At 40.5% G+C, this 22,898-nt stretch overlaps 1 protein-coding gene across 1 annotated transcript in view; it reads left to right on the forward strand.

Moving 5' to 3' along the window:
- PTPRM (protein tyrosine phosphatase receptor type M) overlaps positions 1-22,898 on the forward strand; it is an 824,025-nt gene that overhangs the window by 517,811 nt on the left and 283,316 nt on the right. Inside the window, exons 10-11 of the mRNA XM_028123955.2 lie at positions 5,019-5,220; positions 8,214-8,316. Coding sequence (XP_027979756.1) covers positions 5,019-5,220; positions 8,214-8,316 — 305 coding nt within the window. The remainder of the gene's footprint in view (positions 1-5,018; positions 5,221-8,213; positions 8,317-22,898) is intronic.

The following is a 22,898-nucleotide window of genomic DNA, read 5'->3' on the forward strand; positions in this document are numbered from 1 at the left end:
TGAGCCGAAGGCAGACGCTTAAGGACTGAGCCACCCCAGCGCCCCGTCAGTGTTCCTCATGTAGGCTGCATCAAAATTGCCTTGGCCCTCAGCCAGAGATACACTGCAAGCATGGAAGCAGTCCCAAACTTTCCTTCTGAGAGTTTCCTGCTGCTTTACTACAGCCTGGCACTTAATAGGCTCTTAATAAACATGCACTGAATGAACAAATGAAAAAATAAATGCCAAAAAGACATGGTACATTTGGGTGTGAGCATAAAGGTGTTTTTCACCTCTATGAACAACTGCTCAGATACATATAGATGGAGCATCCACTCTCCGAAGGGCAGTGGATTCTAGAGTGGATTGCTCCTATTCCTGAGGAGCTGGGTTTTTTATTCCTGGTATTCAAACTCCCAGGGCTGGCTTTGACAGGGATCAGTGACTTTTCTGACATTTTGTGTCTGCGTCTATACAACAAACTTGCTTGTTAGGGATTTGTTAGAAGTGAGGGAGAGGGGGGCGCTTGGGCAGCTCAGTCTCTTTAGTGTCCAACTCTTGGTTTGTCTCAGGTCATGATCTCAGGGTTGTGAGATTGAGCTCCACATCCGGCTTCGTGCTCAGCATGGAGTTTGCTTGAGATTTTCTCTCTCTCTCCCTCTGTCCCTCCCCCTCCAACACATACACACACTCTCACACTCTCTCTCTCAAATAAATTCTTTAAAAAATAGTGAGGAAGGGGCGCCTGGGTGGCTCAGTCGGTTAAGCGTCTGCCTTCAGCTCAGATCATGATCCCAGGGTCCTGGGATCGAGCCCCACATTGGGCTCCCTGCTCAGTGGGGAGCCTGCTTCTCCCTCTGCCTCTGTGCTCTCACTCTTCCTCTGTGCTCTCTCTCTCTCGATCTTGCTCTATCTCAAGTAAATAAATAAAATCTTAAAAAAAATAGTGAGGAAAAGGGTCCATAATTTTTAAGAGTGCATGCATTAGTGTGTATGTGCATTTTTATGGGTCTGGGAGAGAGGATCTGTTGATTAGCAAATTCTCAGAGGGCTGTGACTGAAAGACCCATGACAGGGCCCCCGTCTAGCTTATCCTGCATGACCATGGCAATAGATGAATACCAACCCATCGGCCCCCGTGGAGCAACAGGTCCTTTGCTCAGGCATTTGCTTTCTGCTGTATAGTCAGTGCAGGTGCAGCAACATCCTACTTGCTGTAGTGTGAGCATTTGTGTAAGCACATGTGCACACCTCTTCTTCCTGGGAGTCTTTTGGGGAAAATATATACTGAGTGCCAAATATGTACTGATCACTGTGGGATCAGAAAGAAGAGTAAGACATCGGTCACTCCTCAGAAAGAAGATAAAATTACGTGAAAAGTTCCACTTCCTTTGGCATATTGAAAGCATGATTTAAGACTACGAGAGAGGGGTGCCTGGGTGGCTCAGTCAGTTAAGCATCTGCCTTCGGCTCAGGTCATGATCCCAGGGTCCGGGGGTTGAGTCCTGCATCGGACCCCACATTGGGCTCCCTGCTCATCGGGGAGCCTGCTTCTCCCTCTCCCACTCCCGCTGCTTGTGTTCCTTCTCTTGCTGTGCCTCTCTGTCAAATAAATAAGTAAAATCTTAAAAAAAAAAAAAAGACTATGCAAGAGCTTTCACAGCGCTCCATGATGTATCGCCAAATGAACTGTATGAACTCAGTCACAACATTGGGCATTCAGCTGAGCCAGTGATCGTTGGGCCACATTTTGGAAGCTTTACAGAGAAGTAAAATGGGAACTCTGACTTCAGACATGGCGGACAGACACGTTTTGTTCCAATCTCACCTGAACTCCTGGCATCTTTGAAAGCATTTCCTTCTTCAGACACTTTTTTCCTTTTCTTTCTTTTGATTTCCATGACAGCTCTCTCTGTTGGCTTTTCTGATTCGTTTGTTGATCTCCTCCTCCACCACTGGTTATATTAAATGTCACTGTTCTCTCTGAAATCCTTTCCCCAGCAACCTCATCCATTCCTAAACCATAATATTTCAATGCCGATCACCCCCACATCTCTATTTCTTGGCCATACCTCTCAAATCCCAGCTTGATACCATGCACTCTGTGTCTATAAGCCAGCAGTTCACTTCCCCTCATTCATTCCATCCCGTTCAGTAAGCGGGGCCATCTTTTGCTTAAGCCCCAAATATGGAACCTATCCTTGATTCCTCCATCTTTTCCCCCATATTCAATTGATCACCGACTTCTGTCCATTTTAACTCTCGAATATGCCAGTTCTTTTCATTTACGGCTCTCTTCACCGTGCTAACCTTAGTCCCAACACAGCACTGTCAGAGGTGCTGAAGCTTCCCCCTGTGGTCTCTGTGGTAGTTCCCAGTGACCTCCCTCCCTCCCCTTACTGTTTCCATCCAACAAACCACTTCTTCCCCTGGCAGCTAACCTGGTCTTTTCATAAGGGAAATTAGATAATTTGGTTTTCATACTTCAGAATATTCCAAGACTCCCCCTTGTATGCATCCATGCTTCTTAGGGTACAGAGCACTGCATGGAATGGCCCTTGCCCACTCCCCCAGCCCCTGGTCGAGGGACGACACTCACCTTGCTTGCTGAGCCACAGTCACACAGGCCTTCTTTCTGTCCACTAACCGTGTACAAAATGCTCCTGCTTCATGGCCTTGGTTCATGCTGTTCTTTCCCAAACTCTTGGCATGGCTGGCTCTCCCAAAGTTCAGGTCTCCTCAAATTAACTGTCATCCCCTCAGTGGCCCCTTCCGCAACCATTCCCAGTGGTCAAGCACGTATCCCTCTCTGTCTACAATATTCTTTGTCTTAACACCGTGTTTGTTTCATCAACTGAATTTTAGCATTTTAAAATTATTAATTTACTTCCTGCATCTCTCCCAGCTCCACCCACTGCAGTCCAGATTCTTAAATACCTGCAGTCAGGGCCTCTGTCCACCCACTGACCACGGTGCTCATGGTGTCAGTGTTCACTCCATCAATATTTGAATGGAATGAATGAATCTGAGCAGGGAGAGAAAGTGGGGCACAGATAGTGCTATCACCGTCCAGACTGGTGAACGTTTATGAGCCAAAGCAGTGTCAGAAAAGCCCAGTGTTTGTGGTACAGAAAATCTTTATCCCTGGACCAGGGCAGAAGGTAATATAATGTCACTGTGTTAAGTATTCAGAGATGAGTTTGGAGAAGATGTAAGCAGGTCTTAAATCCAAAGGTAGGAAGTTTGGACTTTGTCTCCTATACAATTGTGTCCCATTAGAGTTTTTAGTAAGGCAACAGAACGAACAAGGAGCTGTACCTAGCTCTGGCAGGCAGTGCTCATTCTCATTTACGTATGACTGTATCACAGCTGCTGAATTGCATCTCTACTTCTCCACCAGACTATTACCTCCTCCAGGACAGGTACCATGTCTCACCCACCATGTGAGATCCCAGCTCAGGGCCCAGTGCTTGGTTCACTGGAGGCATGCAATGAATGTGTTTAGAATGGGTGAATGAATGAATGAATGAATGAATGAATAAACTTTGGGGAGCAGATATGCCACCACAATTTAGATCTACCGTCTTTGAACCACCCTTTTCTCTAGAAGTGTCAGAACAAGGACTGATAAACAACTAAGCACACAGTGGTGCCAATGCTGAAGTCCCTCCCAGAGCAGCTGGTGGGAGACACTATCTTGTCTCTTGACTCAGAGAAACCTTGTGAGGGAAATCGGCTAGAGGATTAACGACAGATATGCTGCCTAACTCTGAGAGTGGCATGCACTCTAGTAATTAATATATACAGCAAACATTTTCTTGCCAAACTTAGATGATTCAATCTAAATATTCTTTCAGAGAGGTCTCCCTAATTATAATGACATGGTATAAATATAAGAAGAAAGAATGTCAATTATCACTTCGTATAATAACAGTGTTAGTGTTCATGCACATAAATTATAAGTAAGTTTACCTATTTAAAAGCAAGAAAAGTGCTCAGTTTTGCAATTTAAAACTTTTGAATATGCCACATTTAAAAATCATGTCATTACAACCAGTAGAAGTTCGTAATCACCACTAAAATGCGTGTTCGTGAATAGTTGATGAACTACTTATGGTGACATTCTTTAAAAAAGTCATTTGAAAGGGCAAATTTCAAGACACCTATGATATATTTATTTTCACACATTCCAGATGCGTCCAATGTGCTTTAAACACCTGTTATGTGGCAACATATGAGAGCCTTCTAGAGTGGCATTCCCTGAAATGGCAGCTCCTAGTCACGCAGTGATTTACATTTAAATTTTAGTTAATGAAAATTAAATTAAATAAAATGCTCAGGTCCTCAGTCTCACTAGCCACATTTCAAGTGCTCTGTCACCAGTTTTGGCTGGTGGCTACCATAAGAGTGCAGAATAGAACATTTCCATCATGACAGAAAGTTCTATCGGACAGCGTTGCTCTGAAGAAAAGAAGTAATAATGACCCGTCATGAGCACCATGGTCATACCATCAAGAGCTCCTGACACGTGTCTAGGATTTATTGTTGAGAGCAGATATCTTTGCCCACATTGGTGAAAACATTTAAAAGTGCCCTTGTTTCCAGAAGACAATAATCGTATTCAGTGCAGAATCAAACTGGCCCCTGGATGAGAGATGAGTCCTTACCCTTGTATGGTCCTTATCTGTTTGAGCTAGTTGTATATTTTGTGATGTCGTTTTAAGCCAACTGTAATGTAGTTTTCCAAAGTGATATTTTGAAAGCAAACAACTTCAAGGTATTAGCTTAAACCTGAACTCATCCTTTCTGTTCTAATCTACTGGCTTTCAGTTCCTCTGTCTATAAAAGTAATAACTCATAGCAGTTTTGGCTGAGTTCCTGCACCCCTTCACTGGATCCAGGATTTGAAGAGTCTGAGTGAGTAGAGGAGCTTATCATAAAGCATCTGACAGTGCATACATCACAGGGGTTTATTGGATAAAGATGTGATCCCGGTCCACCTGCTTCAGGTATTTTATCGAATTCTTATTCTCTTGCAGATCACCTACAAAGCAGTCAGTTCCTTTGACCCCGAAATAGACTTATCCAATCAAAGTGGAAGAGTTTCAAAACTGGGGAATGAAACCCATTTTCTGTTCTTCGGACTGTATCCGGGGACCACTTACTCCTTCACCATCCGAGCTAGCACAGCTAAGGGGTTTGGACCTCCAGCAACAAATCAGTTCACCACCAGAATATCAGGTATTATACCTTTGTGAGTTATGTCTTTTATCAGAGGTAGCGTTTTTGTATTTTTCATCCCCATTGTCAAGGATACAAACCTCACCCCGACTGACCCATTGTGTTCAGATTAACACTTTGGCGTGTATGAAAATCAGACTCATGGAATTGAATGAGATACTGCAAATACTTATAATTCAGGAGCTTAAGATCCTCCTGCATTAGGAAGTAGGCATGTTGTATCAGTTTGCACTGGAGGACCTGAGCATGAGTGAGAGTTCTAGTCTGTGTGCTCCTACCCCCTTCACAGTACAGGTTACCAGAGCAGCAACATTGGAGAGATATCTTTAATGAGCCGTGAACGACTGAGTGCTCAGCAGAAAGACAGCGTTATATGGAGTCTGCTTCCAGAAGGCTCACCCTTCCTTGGGACCTTCACCGTTAGTAGTTGCATGTCCTCTGCGATGACAGAGGGGTGGTACCAGGCACTTACAGCCTCCAGCTTCTTCCTGGTAGAGACTCAATTATGCCATCCGACCAAAGACAGAATTTGAGAAGTATTTCTGGGCATGTGCAACTGTGCAGAAAATGTCTTTGTGCTTCAGACTAGAGGAAATGGAGTTGCCATCTGCTGGATATATAATAGCAATAAACACAATTCCATGGACATTTCCTTTTTCCCCCTTTGGGTATGAGTGGTGAAGTATTTGAGTTTTGGCTTTGCCTGTTTTGGTTGGGGGGAGATGAGCAGGAGGCTAGTGAGGGAAATAACTCTTTCAATCAGTCAGTGTTAGCTAAATAATATTTAGCCTTATTTTATCTATTGTCCCTCATTTCTAGTTTTTGGAAAGTTTTTGCTTAGAATCAGAGGCAGGGAAGTGCTTACAACAAGAGTACTATAGGGGTGTGTGGGTGACTCAGTGGGTTAAGCATCTGCCTTCAGCTCAGGTCATGATCCTGGGGTCCTGGGATCAAGTCCCATGTTGGGCTTCCTGCTCAGCAGGGAGTCTGCTTCTCCCTCTTCTCCTCCCCCTGCTTGTGTGCTCTCTCTCTTAAATAAATAAATAAAAATCTAAAAAAAAAAAGAATACTATAAGCACTCAATTAGGTTTTGAGGGAGGGAGGTTTGGAATTTTGTTTTTAAGCAATTATAACCTAAGAGGAAATTTTTCATCGTGTAAGATTTTATTTATGAGCACAAACTCAACTTTGTTCAAGTTCAAGTTCAATGTACACTTGATATTTGATATTCAAGTTCAAGTTCAATATATACTTGATATTTCATAAGAAGCGTTAGGTAATAACAGTATGGAGAGTTGGAAGAAGAGGAAGACGTCCTTGGGAGGTTAGGAAAATGGCATAGGTCATACATTTCTAGAGACTACTAGACTTGGAATCAGAAAATCTGGCTTCTAGTTGTAATTTTCCATACATGTCCTCTCTGATCTTGATCAAGTGCATTGATACCTGGATGTAATTAAGATGATATAATCTGGTGCTTGAACTTACAATGGAGACTGAAGAGGAAATGTGTGCCAGTATGTGTATTTCCAAGCCTCCATTATTTTGGTAATTTTGCCCTATGGAAACCATATTTCAAAGAGTATTATCTTAAAGAGGATGTTCTTTTAGAAAAAAAACAATTCATTTTTACCATTTCTGTTATATAAAAATTCTGGTTGATATGAGTCTGACCACTGTTATTCCACCAAGTTCATACAGTTTTATCCAAAAACAAAGACAGTTGACATTTTAGTTAGCCTGCACAGATTCTTCAAGAGTAACTATTTGATTTTTATAGTTCAAAGAAAATTACAGTTTATGGGCCCCAATTTTCTACTTTCATGGACCTCAGATAACTATTTTCTATACAAAATAATAAGTCTGTGTTATGAATCAGAGTTAATTTTAATAGAATTGGAGTTAATTTTTAATGCTGAGAAAATCCAATAAATGGAAATGAGATATAACCCATGTCTTTTACAGAAAATCTTTTTATGTGTAAGAGATTTAAAAAACTATATTTGTAAAAAAAATGATCACTAGTGTTCTCATCAGGTACCTATACCATGTGCCCTCCCGCATCACAGCCTCATGAAATGATCTATCTAGTCCATGGTGATGACAAAATTATTGAAGAACTCTGTCATTATCTTCTCGTAAGAATGAACAATCTAGAAAACAAAGAATGCCAGGAAATGGACCTGGAAATAGGATTCACATGAAGTGGGGGAAAAGAACTAACATTGGTAGAATTATATTTGGCTGGCTCTCTTTATTATCTCTTTGAATTCCAATAATAACCCTAGAGGGTAATTTCTCCTATTTTGAAAGAAGGGTAAACTGAAGCTCCAGAGATAATTTATGTGCCTAAGCTCTTAGGCTGTTTAAAACAAAACAGAAAGGCAACCCAAGCCTTTCTTACTCCAATTCCCGTATCTTTTCCACCTTCCTGCTCTCCCTGAGAGCCCACTAATGGTCACTAATTTCAACAAGCCTCTCTGGCTTCTAATAGTCTTCTTCAGATCCCTAGATGGATCTGTGGCATACACAGAGTCTTCCATTTTGACTTCGATGGGAGAGCTATAATGTTCAGTTTTATGATCCTAGTGATTATTTCTTAAATATGCATTTAAAGTTATTTTTAAAGAAAAGCATACCTACCAGTAAGTACGCAAATTATAAGTGCCCAGCTTGATGTATGTTCTCAAGCTAACCTACACCCATTTAGCAATAATGGAAATCGAGAGACAGAATATTACTAACACCTCACAAGCCGCCCCATACTCTCTCCCAGCTTAAACTCAAGATCAAAGAAGTCAACATCTCCTGGTTTTAGCAGTGGTTCCTGATATTCTCTGTAGGGTATATACACAGAGGCTGCCCATGGTCGGTTCATAGCTGCAGTTTAAGTGCACTGTGTTCTTAATGTTCTTTGCAAATGGAACTAGGAGGAAAACTGAAAAGATCGACCAGAAATAATGAGTCTCCCATCTCACACATTTTTCCCCCAGCACCCTCTATGCCGGCTTATGAACTCGAGACCCCTTTGAATCAAACGGACAATACAGTGACAGTCATGCTGAAACCGGCACACAGCCGAGGCGCGCCTGTCAGGTACTGAGCAGAGGCGGGGTGGGCTGGCTCCAGGGAGATAGACACTAACATCAAATTGATGAATTTCTTGACTGTGTTTTCTAGGGATTTGCTGCAAACATCAGGCAGCGTGTAAACCTGTATCTTTATTAGCTCTAATTAAAAGAAGTGACTCAGGAAAGGGGATGTGCTTTGATGTCGGGTGAGCAAGTATTGTGAGCAGTTTGATGCTGATGCAAGTGGGTTGTTCTTTGAAGATATGGAACAAAAGCCTTAGTCTGTTGAGAGGTGGCTTTACTTCTAAAAAGTAATTGCTTGCTGCAATTTAGTTACCCAAGGGCCGATGACATTTTGATCCTGAGCTCTGTTCTTTAAATGGACCTTTGGTTTTTTGCTTGTTTGTTTGTTCACCTGGGGCTTTAAGTCAGTTAACTTTTGGGAAATTGGCTAATTTCTCCATTGAATATGTGGTGGTATATTTATTTTTTTAAAAGAAACCAATGATTGGAAAGAGCATTGTGAAGCCTTTATTCAAACATATTTAAGTTTATTACCAACATGTAGGCCCCATTTCTCATCCCATGATGATTTATATAGCTAAGAAATTATAAAGTGTAACTTTTACGGTGAATGAATAAAATAAATTTATTCGTCCTGGGAAGGAGCAGAGGAATGCCTGAATAACTCTTGAGTATGAATTTGTCATAAGCTCATTAATCTATATAAATGAAATTGCTACTTGTTTCAGAAGGATTTAGATATTCTGTACTAGCAGAATAGATTCCCTTCAAAATAACCTATTATTCTGAATAGCATACCCCGAGGAAACATTTACATTCCCATTTAAGGCTATATAGGGCTTGTTTCCATACACCTTGTGTAGAATTTTACTCCATTAACCTTTTGAAACCTGGCTCTATTTGATCATGTTTTCACTACAGTGTCATAGGGCAATCAGTTGAACTTCTTTTGACATGATAAAATATGTACAAGTTTCATTTCACAGAATTAGCAGTAAAAACAGAACAGCATTTGTTGATAGTAAAGTCCGATTAGGGTGGGATCACAGAAATTTTTATTTAAAAAATCTAGAAAATTTTATGACACAATTTCTAGTTCACTCTGTTGACTTCACACAGTAGTAAGGGATTTTCCTGTCAGGGATTTAGGACCGCCATTCATAAGTGCAGTCTGTGAGAACACTATGATATATGTCAAAGCTCTATTCCAAATTTAAGATATTATTACTGCTAGAAAAATGTAGCCACTGACACTACCTAGGCCCTTTGTGTTGACTTGTGTGCAGTACCGAGGGGTTGCCCTAATCCGAATGACCCAAGAGTGTGTACTCATTAGACGACTGGCCAAGATCTGAATGTATCTGTGACCATGGGTCACAGACTTTTTTCACTTCAGAAAGTTGAAGTATTATTAAATGAAAATTGATGCTCTGACCATGTCCTTGGGAGCATCATTTTCTTGTGACCAATTTAAGAGTCGCCTAGCCTCAGCAATGCGGGCTGTTAGGACAGGGGTCCGTGTTCTCCTACCAGAGCATCACAATAAAATGAAAACATACAGGCCACTCACCTTCAAGGCCTCCAAATGGAAGGGATCTGAAATCCTAACCATTGCTCCAAAACAGCCAGTTATTCCCAGTTCTACTTTATTCTCACATAAACTCCTTTTTCATTTTCTGTTCTTATTGCCTTTTTCCTTCAAACACTTCCAGTCGGATTTTCGTCCACCTCTCTGTATAGATCTTTTCAAGTCTGAGTTTTCAAATAATATTGCTTTGGGCCATCTATATCAGCCCCCTCCCCAGTTCTCCTTTCCTTACTTTTTTGAAGTGCCTCTTGCATTCCAAACTAGTATTCATATTTTCTAAACATGCCTTTCAAAGGCATTGTCTTGTTGTTTTCTTTTATACCTTTCTGGTTGTTTTTGGAGACTGGAGCCTTACCAGTTAGTTAATTGTAGATATCCTCAGGCTTTTTATTCTTATATTATAAAAATACACATTCAAATGCTTGTCAGAGTGTCCAAAATAACACGGCTTTACCACGTTTCACATCATTTCTTAAAGGCCAGTCTCTAATTCTGCTAACATTTCAGTGTTCGTCATCTAAATCTGTGCTGGAATCGGGATCAGTTCTTACAGACACTATTCAGTAAGCATTACAGGCAAACCCACTATAGATATCAACTTAATTGGAAGGATACTTACCTTAAATGGGTAAATTTTATTGGCACAAATTTGAGAATAGAAATTATCTTGACCCCTCCCCCAGTCAAAAAGTTGTGTTTTTTGTTGTCGTTGGGTTGGGCGTTTTTTTGTTTTTGTTTGTTTGTTTGTTTGTTTTTTGGGGGGTTTTTTGGCTTTTTTGGTTTGTTTTTTGGTTTTTTGTATTTTTTTTGCAGAAAAGTGTTCTTTTCAAGGGATTTGGTGTTACAGTACAACATAATGGGACTGATTATCTATTGAGGAGATGCTAGACCAATATATCTAGAAAGACTAGTTTGGAAAAAATGTCCATAATACTCTCAAACTAAATGAGGTATACGAAAATTTTCAATTTCATTTAGTGTTTAGAGAAATGAGAACTCTGATTAGGGAATCGTGGGGACCTAAAATATAAAGCCATAATGTAGATTAAGACATTTGAACACATCTGGAAATTTGCAAAATGCACATGTAATCAAACTGCAATACAAGAAGGCTTTTCCCAAATGATAAGATAAATACTAGAAGGAGGGAAATAGAAGTAAACATCTGTTTGCTTTTCTGGATTTTGCACAACATTATATGCTCAAAAATACTGACATTGTGTGATTTCCAAAGCCAGTTCTTTGAATTGATTTGATTTTTCTTTAATCCATAATCATTGATGTTAAAAATTCAGCCCCACTTCATTTATGCACTTCACTAAGTAAGGTGGTTCTGCATTCATTCCATTACAAACACTCAGCTTGCTTAATGCAGATTCTTAAAATTGCACTAAACTCTCAATGTAAACGATTGCTGTCTTTTTATTAATCAACATATCAGCTCTGTCACATAAAATTATTTAAATCCTGAAATGGAAGAACACAAATTCCATCACTCTAGCTAGTAAACTAGCACCTAGGACAGAATTTTAATGTCTGTTCATGGGTCCAATTTTTTTTCTTTAATAAGACAGGGGAAAGCTTAATTTTCTTTTACTCATTTAGAATCCCCTCATTTCTCTCTCTTCTCTCCACTGTTCATTACACGCAGACATAATCCAACAGAGAAAATCCTTGTAATTTGCCAGTAAAATAGCAGCTCTAAATAAAGAATGATTTTTACACAAACTATGTGCTTTTCTTGCACTAACAAAAATTCTCTCCGTGATTTTACTCTCGTGATATATGTACTATGTGCCAATGTCCCTCATTAATGATATTTTATACGTTCTCATGGTCTATAGCATGAGACTCCTTCACGTTGTTGCGCCTTAGGTGATGGTGTTTTCAAATGACTCTCATTTTTGTTCTTTAGGCATTGTTGCTTCAATTTATTCATAAATGTTTTGAAGCTATATGTCTTCTTAATTAAAACTCGGTGCTTGAATATGTTAATTAAACATTCTGATATTCATTTCAGTGAAATGTTAGAAAATTACCATTTTAAGTACTCATTCTTTGATTCATTCATTCAGGAGAAACTACCGAGTGGGGAAAACATCTATAAAGTTGCCTGTCCATGGGGATGGGAGGTGGGTAACAATCACAGCAACAACCAAAACATTAAAGCTGATGCCTAGGGCGCCTGGGTGGCTCAGTTGGTTAAGCGACTGCCTTCGGCTCAGGTCATGATCCTGGAGTCCCGGGATCGAGTCCTGCATCGGGCCCCCTGCTCGGCGTGGAGTCTGCTTCTCCCTCTGACCCTCCCCCCTCTCATGTGTGCTCTCTCTCATTCTGTCTCAAATAAATAAATAAAATCTTTAAAAAAAAAAAAAAGCTGATGCCTAAACGTGCAAATACACTTTTAATGGATGGCAGCCACCTTGTTCTTCTAACAAGGGTAGTCCTAATTATTTTAATGCTGTGCTTTTACTGTCACTGGTAACTTCTTATACTACAGATGTCTTTGCAATGAATGCTTCCTCAACAGTTATATTTAAAAAGTGAATAGGTCCGGTTGCTGAGAATCAGGGCCACAGTCTTAAAGCAAATAGGAACTTCACTCCATTATGAATCTGGAAGAGATGAGGCCATAAGGAAGAGATGGAAGAAATATTTTGCCTTATTTCTTTAAAGCACGTGTCCTGCTAGGTAAGATTTCAGATGAGACAGGGAATATTTTCTGTTAGTAAAAGGCAGGCATAAATGTTTTATTCATCCAAAACACTTTTGATTTTAAAAAAAGACTTATACCATATAAAAACTTCAGTTTCATATATAAATCAAGAATTTTTTTATTTTTATATAATATGTTCGGGTTTTTATTAAACAGATTTCACCCTGAATTCATTGCTGCGGTAGACTTGACAAATGTGTGCTGTTTTCATTTACTCCTCTTTGTCACTTTTCCCTGATGCTGCTTTGCCTTAGGTAGGTAGCCAGAAAAATGTGTACGGATCTTAAAGCCTCATTGTTCACTTCTAGTATTTCCTGATTTAGCCAAACTACTCATCAAGTATTCTTCTGTAACAAATCAGATAGAAAATTTTAAAAATGTATTAAAGGATGCTATTTTTTTCTCATAACTGAGCTCTTTGTCCTTTGAAAACTCTATGCTGTGTTCTTAGACCAAGGTGAAGGACAGATTTTCATTCCATTGAGGATAAATAGTCAGTAAAGCAATTGTGTTTACCTTAAGAAAATTTGTTAAATTTCCTAAAAATGTTTGATTTGATCCTGGAGCTGTAGGGAAAACGAGATTTGTTCTTTTTGTGGTCAACAGCTTGCACTCATGTTCCCAGCTGGTTACCACACAGAAGTTTTTATTAAAGGAATTCAGCAGGAGAATGTCAGGGAGTCTCTGAAAACTGCCACCTCAGAGGGGACAGTGAAACAGATCTTTTGACAGTAAAAGCAAGGAAAGAGATCATTATAATTAATGAATGATAGGAGATAATCATGCCTTTGGTTTTAAGAAGTTTCCTGTAGAAATTACACTTGTTGGCATATAATTAATTTTGGTTTGGGAAGTTTAATATTAGGAAGTATGGACCAGATATTAATTTTTAAAAAGTTCTTTTAAGGCAGTGGCAATCCATTTGATTGTCTACCATCAGTAAGTCCAAGGAAAGACATTTTCACTCCATGCCCACCACCAGCTTGGATATCCTGTTCTTTTCTGCTTCATGCAAGGAGCTTATAAGTAAATCAACATTATGAGGTTCTTGTGAGGATTACAAGAGGTAATATTTTTTTAAAACACTCCAAACTGTCCTTCACACCTACTAACTGCTATATCAGTGTTTTTTCTTACAGCAGCCCTTTCAAACCGTGTCAGTAGGTGGTTTGTGTTGTTTCTTTTCATAGGACTAACTCTGGTCCTCTAGCTCTTCCTTTTCTCATTTTTTTTTTAAATCTGATATCACAAAAAAGGTCTTAATTTTACAAGAAAAATAAATTAAGGATTTAACAGTTGTCTCTATCAATAAAATCGTAAATAATAGAATGCCAATAAATTCTGGTATCTCTACTACATTTTGAAATTTGATTGCATCTGGCTACCTATTTATTTCTGAATTTGCAAGGTTTTAGTTAGGAATTGATATTACAAATAGTTAATGAACTCTTCGCTGTCCCAGTTCTGTAGTACAGCTCTTTAAAAAGGTTAGATGTTTCCCTGCTGGCGCCTGAATCATTAGCTAATTATGGTTATGGCCATCTCTACTGAATAAACTTAACCATAGAACAAAAGGAAACTGAGCTCTGTTTATAACCATTCTGAAAGTGAAATTCATAATCTGACACCAGTGGGTGTCTTGTTGAGCAGCTGAGTCTTGCAGATGGATATTGTCCAAGAGATGTCCAAGAGTCAGTGAGACACAGAACTTGGCTCAATGATGTCTAATGTTCTATTCACTGTTGAAGAATCCGATTCTTCCTCCCATTTCTTAAAAAATATCTGTATGTATACTTGTGATTCAAGTACCATTTTATGGTCATTTAATCATTATGATTATGTTAGAATTTATTCCCTAGATTCTCTTTTTAATCAGAACAGTTTTGTCCAAGAATTTGATCTTGGGTCAGAGGAACCAGTTAAATAATGATTTGCAAATATTTTTTATTTTTTTTCCCCAAAAGTTTATGGGAATGACAATATTATTCTGAGAATGGAAAAACTATCATGTAAAACCTCACAGCGCAGATTTTACCTTAAGATCCAAAGATCCTGTAATATAAATTTAAAGTAATATAATTTTAGATTAGCCTATTATAAGTCAGTGTATAATTTCCATATCTAAATAGCACTTTGCTCTAAATTAATTAGAAACTGCTGAATCTGTCAATAATCAAGACCATTGTGACCTGAGACACAAGATAGCGTCAGATGTCATGCATCACCTTTTAGGCGAGCAGGCAGAATCACTCTTTCCTCCTTTGGCATATTCTAAGGAAGAAAGAGTAATATTCAAATAATTACTCTGTTTTATGGGTCACATAAATTGTGGACCTAACTCTTAAAATGAGCCCCAGGATATAGGGAAAGGACATACTCGGGAGTTAAATAAACCTAGTTTCAAATCCCAGCTCTCTCAATGACTAGCTATGTGACTGTTACCCATTTCTTCACATCTCTAAACCTCGGGTCCCTCATCTTTGCAGAGCAAGGTAATATCACCTTATCTCAGGAGTTGTTAGGATTATAGTTATTAAGGACTCACTAGGTTTCGGGCACTGTGCTGAGTACTGGGAACACAGAGGAGCCTGTTATGGGCTCTCTTCAGGGGTTAGCAATCTAGATGGGAGCGACCAGCGTGTCATCTGGTCCCCTATTGCAGGGATGAGGACTGGCACAGAGAGGCCAGGGGCAGGGGTTGTACACAGGACGGTCAGGTAAGACTTCAGAGAAGCAGCTCCGAAGCCGAGCAGCTGAGTCTTGCAGATGGATATTGTCCAAGAGATGTATGTCCTGGGGAGGAATTTGCAGAGGAGGTTAAGTGTGTGGCAGGGAATAAATAATGAGTGAGACAGCTGAGTTCCAAAAGGGCAGGGAGGACTGAGCAAGTTGGCCTGATCTGGGAATGAGAAGTGTGTTAAAATTAGAGTGGGTAGAAGGCGTGGGGGGCGGGGGGGCAGGGAGATTGGGAGATTGGGAGATTGGGAGATTGGGGCTAGATTGGGCAGCCTTATGCTCCGTGCCAAGGAGTAGAGATGTAGCCTTTCGGCAGTGAGTAGTCACTCAGGAGCTTTAGGCAAGGAAAAAAATGTAAGGAAGATCAGCCCTGCAATGGGGGAAGGGTTAGCCAGGGACAGGGCATAGGAGAGCTTCAGACGAAATGTGGCTTGTGGATATGCTGAACCCACTCTTCCTTTCCACTGGGCCCAATTACAACATCGCTAACCTTTAGGCATGAAGGGAAGGGATCCTGCAGGTGCCACATGCTAATTTTTACTGGAGATGGTATTTAAAGGAATCCAAACCATTTAGTCCTTTTTAGAGGGAAAAACATACTGACTAACCAAAGCAACTGGTGATATTAACTGTTTAGAGTATTGTTAAAGTGGACACTGGAATGCTAGAAACTGAAAGCTGATCTTAGCAATGACTCTCTATCTAGTAATTTATTGGAAATTACTAATTGTATGAATATTTTTAAATCTCAATTTTCCCAAGCAGTAGAAACATGGCATTATTAGTCCCCCTCCTTGCTGAGAAGCTTCTGGATCTTTCTCCTTTTGCGTCCTTCTACCTTCCTTTTGCTACATCACCCTAACCCCTTTGCCCTGAACCTGTGCCCGCTGCGTTTGGGATGATTATAATCTGTACTGGGTTGTGTATGCAATGCCTGCTGAACGGACACAGTGGTGTCTTTGCCTACTGAAAGCCAGAGTGCAGAGGCTTCTCTGAGTACCAGTCTGCTTAGTGGATGATTGTGGCTAGTTCTTGCTTAGGGCCAGGGAAGACTCAAGTGTTGGATCGTACTATATCTTGTTTCTGCTGTCCCAAAGGAATCCACGCTTCTCTCAGAAAAACTAGGTGCTTGAGACTGAAACTACAGATTACGTGAAAGCCTTTGAGTATCGTGTACACTAGAGGCCAAAAGTTATGCATGACTGTCTCCCTAGAGGTGAGAGCAGGTAGCGCTCTGCATTCTCTGACCCAGACTGACCAGCCGCGCAGAAACCATCCATCAGGGTCACTGAGGTAGGCATACAGGTTGATCTCATTTTCCACTGACTATAAAGTTACATGCTACTTTCCCCCCGTCTCTCTGGACCATCTGTAAATGTTAACAGTGGAATAATTTACAAGTAATCTTTGTTGTAAATCCAGAGCACCAGAAGGTTACAAATGCCTTGAACTGAACACTGCATCGCCTTAGTTACAAATCCCAAAGCCGCTATGTCCTTTGCTCTCAGGAGCTGCTAGGTCTTCCTAATCACAGTTATTGATTCCAGGGAATTTAAGGGATGAGTTTCTAGAGGTGTTCTGAGCTAAGACTGAGAGCTTTTGGGAGCGAAGATCTTGGAAATTTTGATGAAGACTAATTGATTTAACTATAGATGCCTCATTTTCACTTTTTTAAAGTGCTAAAATCACATATATCTGAGAGAAAAGATCCCAAGTTCTAAGAGGCTGATCGAGTCATGTGTGGCACAGAGTGGGCAAGCCAACCCAGTGCGCTGCTTAGAGCCACAGGCTTTCAGAGCTGAGGGGCAGCCCCGAGAGGATCTGGCCACTTTCCTGTTGTGACAGCACTTTTGATCCTGTTGTGGGGGCATAGCCATATCATGAGTGTGGTTTTCCATCATCCCCTTCAGAACATTTCATCCACCAGCACATATAAATACATTCAGTGTGATTGTTGATGGCAAGAACACTAAAGCCCACAAAAATTCTGACATGACTTCTGTTTCATCAAAAATGATTTCATTAAATATATTATGATACTTGGTGGTCACCTGTATTTGGTTTCCAGCTACTTAACTAATACTTCTGTTTGATGTCAGCCTGTTTGATAGCAGAACCTCAGGGGCGCTGGGAGTTTTTCCGTATCACCACATCGCTTTGGTGTGGTTCCCTGTGTCCTACTTACTCTACTTCTCTGCTTTGACCTGAAGGTAAATATCTTGACCAGTGTTGGTGCAAGTGTTTTCTGCTCAATGAGAAGCCATAAGAACTGTCTGCATTGTTAGTATCTAATTAACATTCTTGTCCTCTGCCACATTGCAAAGTGTTAGAGCAAATTTCACAGTTGACATTTGGCTATTATTCAGTCATTCTTCATTCATTTACCAAATACCTACTGAGCACTTTTATGATCAAGTCAGTGTGCTAAGATGGTGATCAAGCTGGAGAGAAAAGTCCAGAGTATTCCAAGAGCATCTGACAGAGGATGAAATCTCAACCAGGAATCAGGATAAGCTGTTTAGGCTGAAATGCAAAAGAGAAGTAGGAGGTAGGCAGTGAGGGGCTGAATGCAGGTATAGGTCCACCCAAGAGAGTAACAACCTGGAGAAAAGCCTGGAAGAAGAGAAAGTAAAGAGATGTAAACAGGGGTCATCTTAGTAAATACAATTAAAAACACACACAGAGTAAACGAGGTTTGCCTAGCACTCAGGAGTATTAATTAGATTTATGCATTTAATGCTGAAAGTGAGCATTTTCCTACATGTAAAATTCATGTAAATGTAATAGGAACTGCAAAAGGATCACAAAATAATTTTCATAATTTAGTTCCTGAATATCATTCACTACCTCAAACCTAATTAAGTGTGCAATAAATGTTTATTGAATTGAACCTCATCTTTTTCTTGTGAGCAAAAGTAACTTCTGTAGATAAGAAGCCAGAGGACTAAAGTCTCCTTTTAACTAGTTGGACATATTGGGAACAAGAAAGATTTTAAATTTATATTTTCATCTTAAATAAAAATTACATACCATGTCCTGTCCATATAGGACAGAAGCATGAAAGAATACTCTACCTTTACCCTTGAATCAATTTGTCATTTTTTTTAATTAGAAGAGAAATTCAGAAAAGCTATCAAATAAGCCATTACTCCAAATTCAGATTCCATCAGGAAGATCCCTATAATCGTGCACATCTGTACTGACTCCTTTGGAAGCTATCATGCTTCTCACCTCTCGAGATCACTGCCCCCCAACCTTCTCCTTTACTTCCATCCTCCTATCACTGCCTTCGTTCATGCTTTTGCCTTTCTCGGCTCTCCAGTCCCCACTGCACAATGTGGCTGCCCAGATATTTCGCTCTCCTGCTTCATAATTCATCAGGGTTTCACCATTGCCCTCATGATATATCCAGACTTTGTTTAACATGAACAGTGTCTATATCCAGTCACTTCCTGGGTCAGCCTCCCTTCTGGCCATCCTAAAAAGATGTAAATATATGCTCAGTGCTGAGAATATGCCAGGTTGCAGTTGATGTGTTTTTAGGATGGAATCGTCTTTCTTCTTCCCTCTTCTACTCACCCACAACCCTCAACACACGCAAATGATGGGACTGTAGGATTTTTTTTTTTAAGGTTCCTTCTCTTTTTTTTCCTTAAGATTTTATTTATTTATTTATTTGAGAGAGAGAGAATGAGAGATAGAGAGCATGAGAGGGAAGAGGGTCAGAGGGAGAAGCAGACTCCCCGCTGAGCAGGGAGCCCAATGCGGGACTCGATCCCGGGACTCCAGGATCATGACCTGAGCCGAAGGCAGTCGCTCAACCAACTGAGCCACCCAGGCGCCCTGGACTGTAGGATTTTTAATGGGGCAGAGATATGATTGCATTTGCACATTAGCTCAACCACTGGGGCAGGGCCAGAGAGGAAGGAAATTTGACCCATAAATCTTCCTGGCAGAAAGTTAACAGGTTGCCCAGGTGTGTGCTTCGGTGCCGTGGCCCCCACCAAACACGGGGGCTGTTGGGTGGGAGGAGGCTGGCAGGTACTTCCATGGTACACTCTGAGTTTTCTCCAAATGACTGAAGTGAGTGGAATCTGATGTCTCTAATGTAAATCATTCTAGGACTTCATCTAATTAAAAGAACATTTGGCATGGGCCCGAAGCCTTGGGTTTGTGACCTTGGGCTATCCTCTGAACTTTGGGCCTTTCTTCAGTTCTAAAACTGCAGTCCAGTACACGCTCCACCTATCTCACAGCCTTGTCAGGAAGATTAATTCGACCAAAAGTTCTTTGTAAACTGTAGTGGTCAAAAAGGGTAAAACTATGATATCAGGATCTGCTTAACAAAGCATGTTGGCTAGATTGCTATTTAGTGTGGATTCCTTTATTCCCTGCTTTTGATAATAAACTTCAGATTTCTAATCATCACTGTCCTTTAACATTTATGCCCATTTACTGTGATTATCACTTAAATAGGATCTATGTTCCAAGGGGGTGCATGGGTGGGGCTCAGTCAGTTAAGCCTCCCAACTCTTGGTTTCAACTTACGTCATGATCTCAGGGTTGAAGATAGAGCCCTGCATTGAGCTCCATGCTCAGTGTGGACGGAGTCTGCTTGAGATTCTCTCTCTCCCTCTCCCTCTGGCCCTCCCCCTGCTCGCACTCTCTTTAAATAAATAAATAAATAAAATCTTAAAAAAATAAATAGGATCTATGTTCTAAAGGTAACCCATATTTTGACAGTAATTTTATGGAAGTTGTAAGAGCTGTGTGTGTAGTATTAATACTGTACGTTCTTTCCAAAAAATCATCAGAGTTTCAGAAGACCTTGTGTTCTGTCAACCACTATTGGATGGAGTAGTTACAAATACCAGCTCTTTCCTGGGAAGGGAGGCACAAAGGTATTCAGAATCATAAACAGTGTAGCCAACCACGACACAGTTGGATGGTCTTAGGTTTAAATCCTGGTGCATGTTTGCACTGTAACCTTGGGCAAGTCATGTAACTTTTTTGAGTCCCATTCCCCTCATCAGTCAGATATGAGTAATAATCTACCTCAGAGGACAGCTGAAAGAATAACAGCAAAGCACTCAGGATAGTATCTAACACGGATGTTATCTGCTTAACATAGGAAAGCTTTTCTTATTTATTATTGATGCTATTCTGGCCTATACTGATGGCAATAACATTAACTAGATAATGTGGTGGCCCCTTCTGCCCACTAGGTCCTACTATAATATTCCTGAACTTCAGTTATGATCTGAGCAGTCTGTCATACAGGAATAATAATTACGATAATAAAAAATGAATAATTATTGTGACTTGGACTGAGTAGCTATCATGTGCCAGGCCAATGCTCAGTCCTTTACGAAATGGTTTCTAACCATCAAGAGCAGACATCCTCATCAGATGCCAGCATCCTTGTGTGCAGGAGGTACTAAGGTCTGGGGAGGTGAACTCTCCCTGTGCAGCCCCATGTGACCAGCAAAGCCAAATGCATGTCAGGCAAGTGCTCCCTCCAAGGAGCGTCCGTCACCCCTCCTCGGCCCATAGACCTCTTCCCTGCAGACTCTCAGGAACCCAGCCTGTTGCACCTTCCTTGCCTTCCTTTGCAGACGTGGGCCCCATTGCAAATTAATATCCTCTCTTCATTGTCTCTTCTAGTGTTAAGAAAACATGTTAATTACACCTTTGATTTTAGATTATGATCCTTAGAATCTTTGGGGTTTATCCCTGTTACCTCTTAGAGGTTAGGAGGGTTTTTTTCATGTTGTTCTCTTTGTTATTATTTTGAAACCAACTTATTTGTTTCTTTTTTTGGTGAAGCCCAACTCCCATTACAATTTACTCATTGTTTAGCAGTACAGTTTTGAGTACTTGAAGGACTTGGATTAAACAAATTTGCTTTAGTGTATTGGATTGTTTTAATCAAATTAGTCTTTTTTCTTGATATATGTGTTCTTTTTCATTTCACCATTCTTAATAGTCTCCAGAGAACGAAGAAAAAAAGATACCAGTTCTTTTGAAATGCTTGTTAGTGGCTTTTTAATTGCTTCCTCTTATTCCTTGAAGAAATGTGAACTACAGGAGCATCATAAATTTGGGGGCTAAATGTTCTTTTGTCAGTGCTTGAACCTTTTGAAAGGTTCTATCTGGTTCTACTCCTTAAATTCTTTAAGGAAAAGAGCTCTAAATATCTGACTTCCAACCCAATTTTTTTTCCTTTTTTTCATTGGGATACACATAATCACAAAGACCAAAATGTCATTCAATGGTAAAACTTCAATTTTATATTACTATATTGGGCTTGGTTTTTTTTTATTACTTATTATAGCTGAATTGCAACAGTGTGTGTTAACAAAAGGTGCTAAATCTCTTATTACCACCACCACCATCCTTCCCCCACCTGATTTTAGGTGAATTTTATTGTATTAAAAAATAATGCTCTGGATTCCTTTACTGCCAGGACACAAAGATCATTTTTATTAATGTTGCTTCTAGGATGACAATGTCAGTCATCTCTTTGAAAATTCATTTTGGAAACTAAGTTTGTTCTTCAAGAACCCTTGAAAAGAAGCTTTAAAAATGGCAAGGGAAGATAATAATAATAGAGTAGATGTATTTGAGCATTTATACAATGAAACTTAATTTAACTTTCCCTCAAACTCCATTTCAAACTTGCTTTTGTGCATGAAAATATAGTGCATAGCTGTCCTTCCCCTATTTTTCAAATTTTCTCCTCTTCAACATTATCTCCTCTGAAGGATTCTACGTATTAGATCAGAGCTCTGGTCTTACTACCAGGGCCTCCACGGCAGGTGCACCAGGGAGCAGAGGCCCCCGTGCTCTGTGGGACAGCAGCTGGGCCTTCTGTAAAGCAGAGAGGCTGCCAATGGACGGGGGCAGCCGGAAATGGCTCTCAGGGCCAAACTCGACAACCACCCCCAACCCCAAAACACAACAGAACACAGCTGTAGGGGCACCTGGATAGCTCAGTTGGTTAAGCGTCTGCCTTTGGCTCGGGTCATGATGTCAGGGTCCTGGGATCGAGTCCCACATCGGGCTCCTTGCTCAGTGGAGAGCCTGCTTCTCCCTCTCTTTCTGCTGCTCCCCCTGCTTGTGTGTGCGCTCTCTCCCTCTCTCTCTCAAATAAATAAATAAAATCTCTAAAAAAAAAAAAAAAAAAAACCCACAGCTGTAGTATTTTGATTTGACCTTAATGATTAACATGGATATCAATTGAAATACTGACATTGAGAAATGATGGATCTCGTAACCTGAGGATTGATCATACAAGGCAGAAAGAATAGTTGCAAATTTGCCTGACAGCGATTTGGAGAGAGCTACGTAGAGCAGAACAGAGACCAGGACTGCATGTTTGTGGGCCTCTTTCCCCACCCGCCCCCAGAGAGCAGAGGCCGCTCGGGTCTTGGTCCTCATAGGTGGCCATGGGGGTCAAGACAAGGAGCCCTGCTTGGCATGCCCTCTAAGGCAGTTTTCAGGGAACTCTTGGGCAGGACTTGGGGAAGTGTCTGGCCTAGGG

The sequence above is a fragment of the Eumetopias jubatus genome, unplaced genomic scaffold (genome assembly GCF_037043125.1).
Source record: "Eumetopias jubatus isolate StellerSeaLion01/CBP00866 unplaced genomic scaffold, mEumJub1_p1.0 scaffold_16, whole genome shotgun sequence".
Taxonomy (NCBI): Eukaryota; Metazoa; Chordata; class Mammalia; order Carnivora; family Otariidae; genus Eumetopias; species Eumetopias jubatus.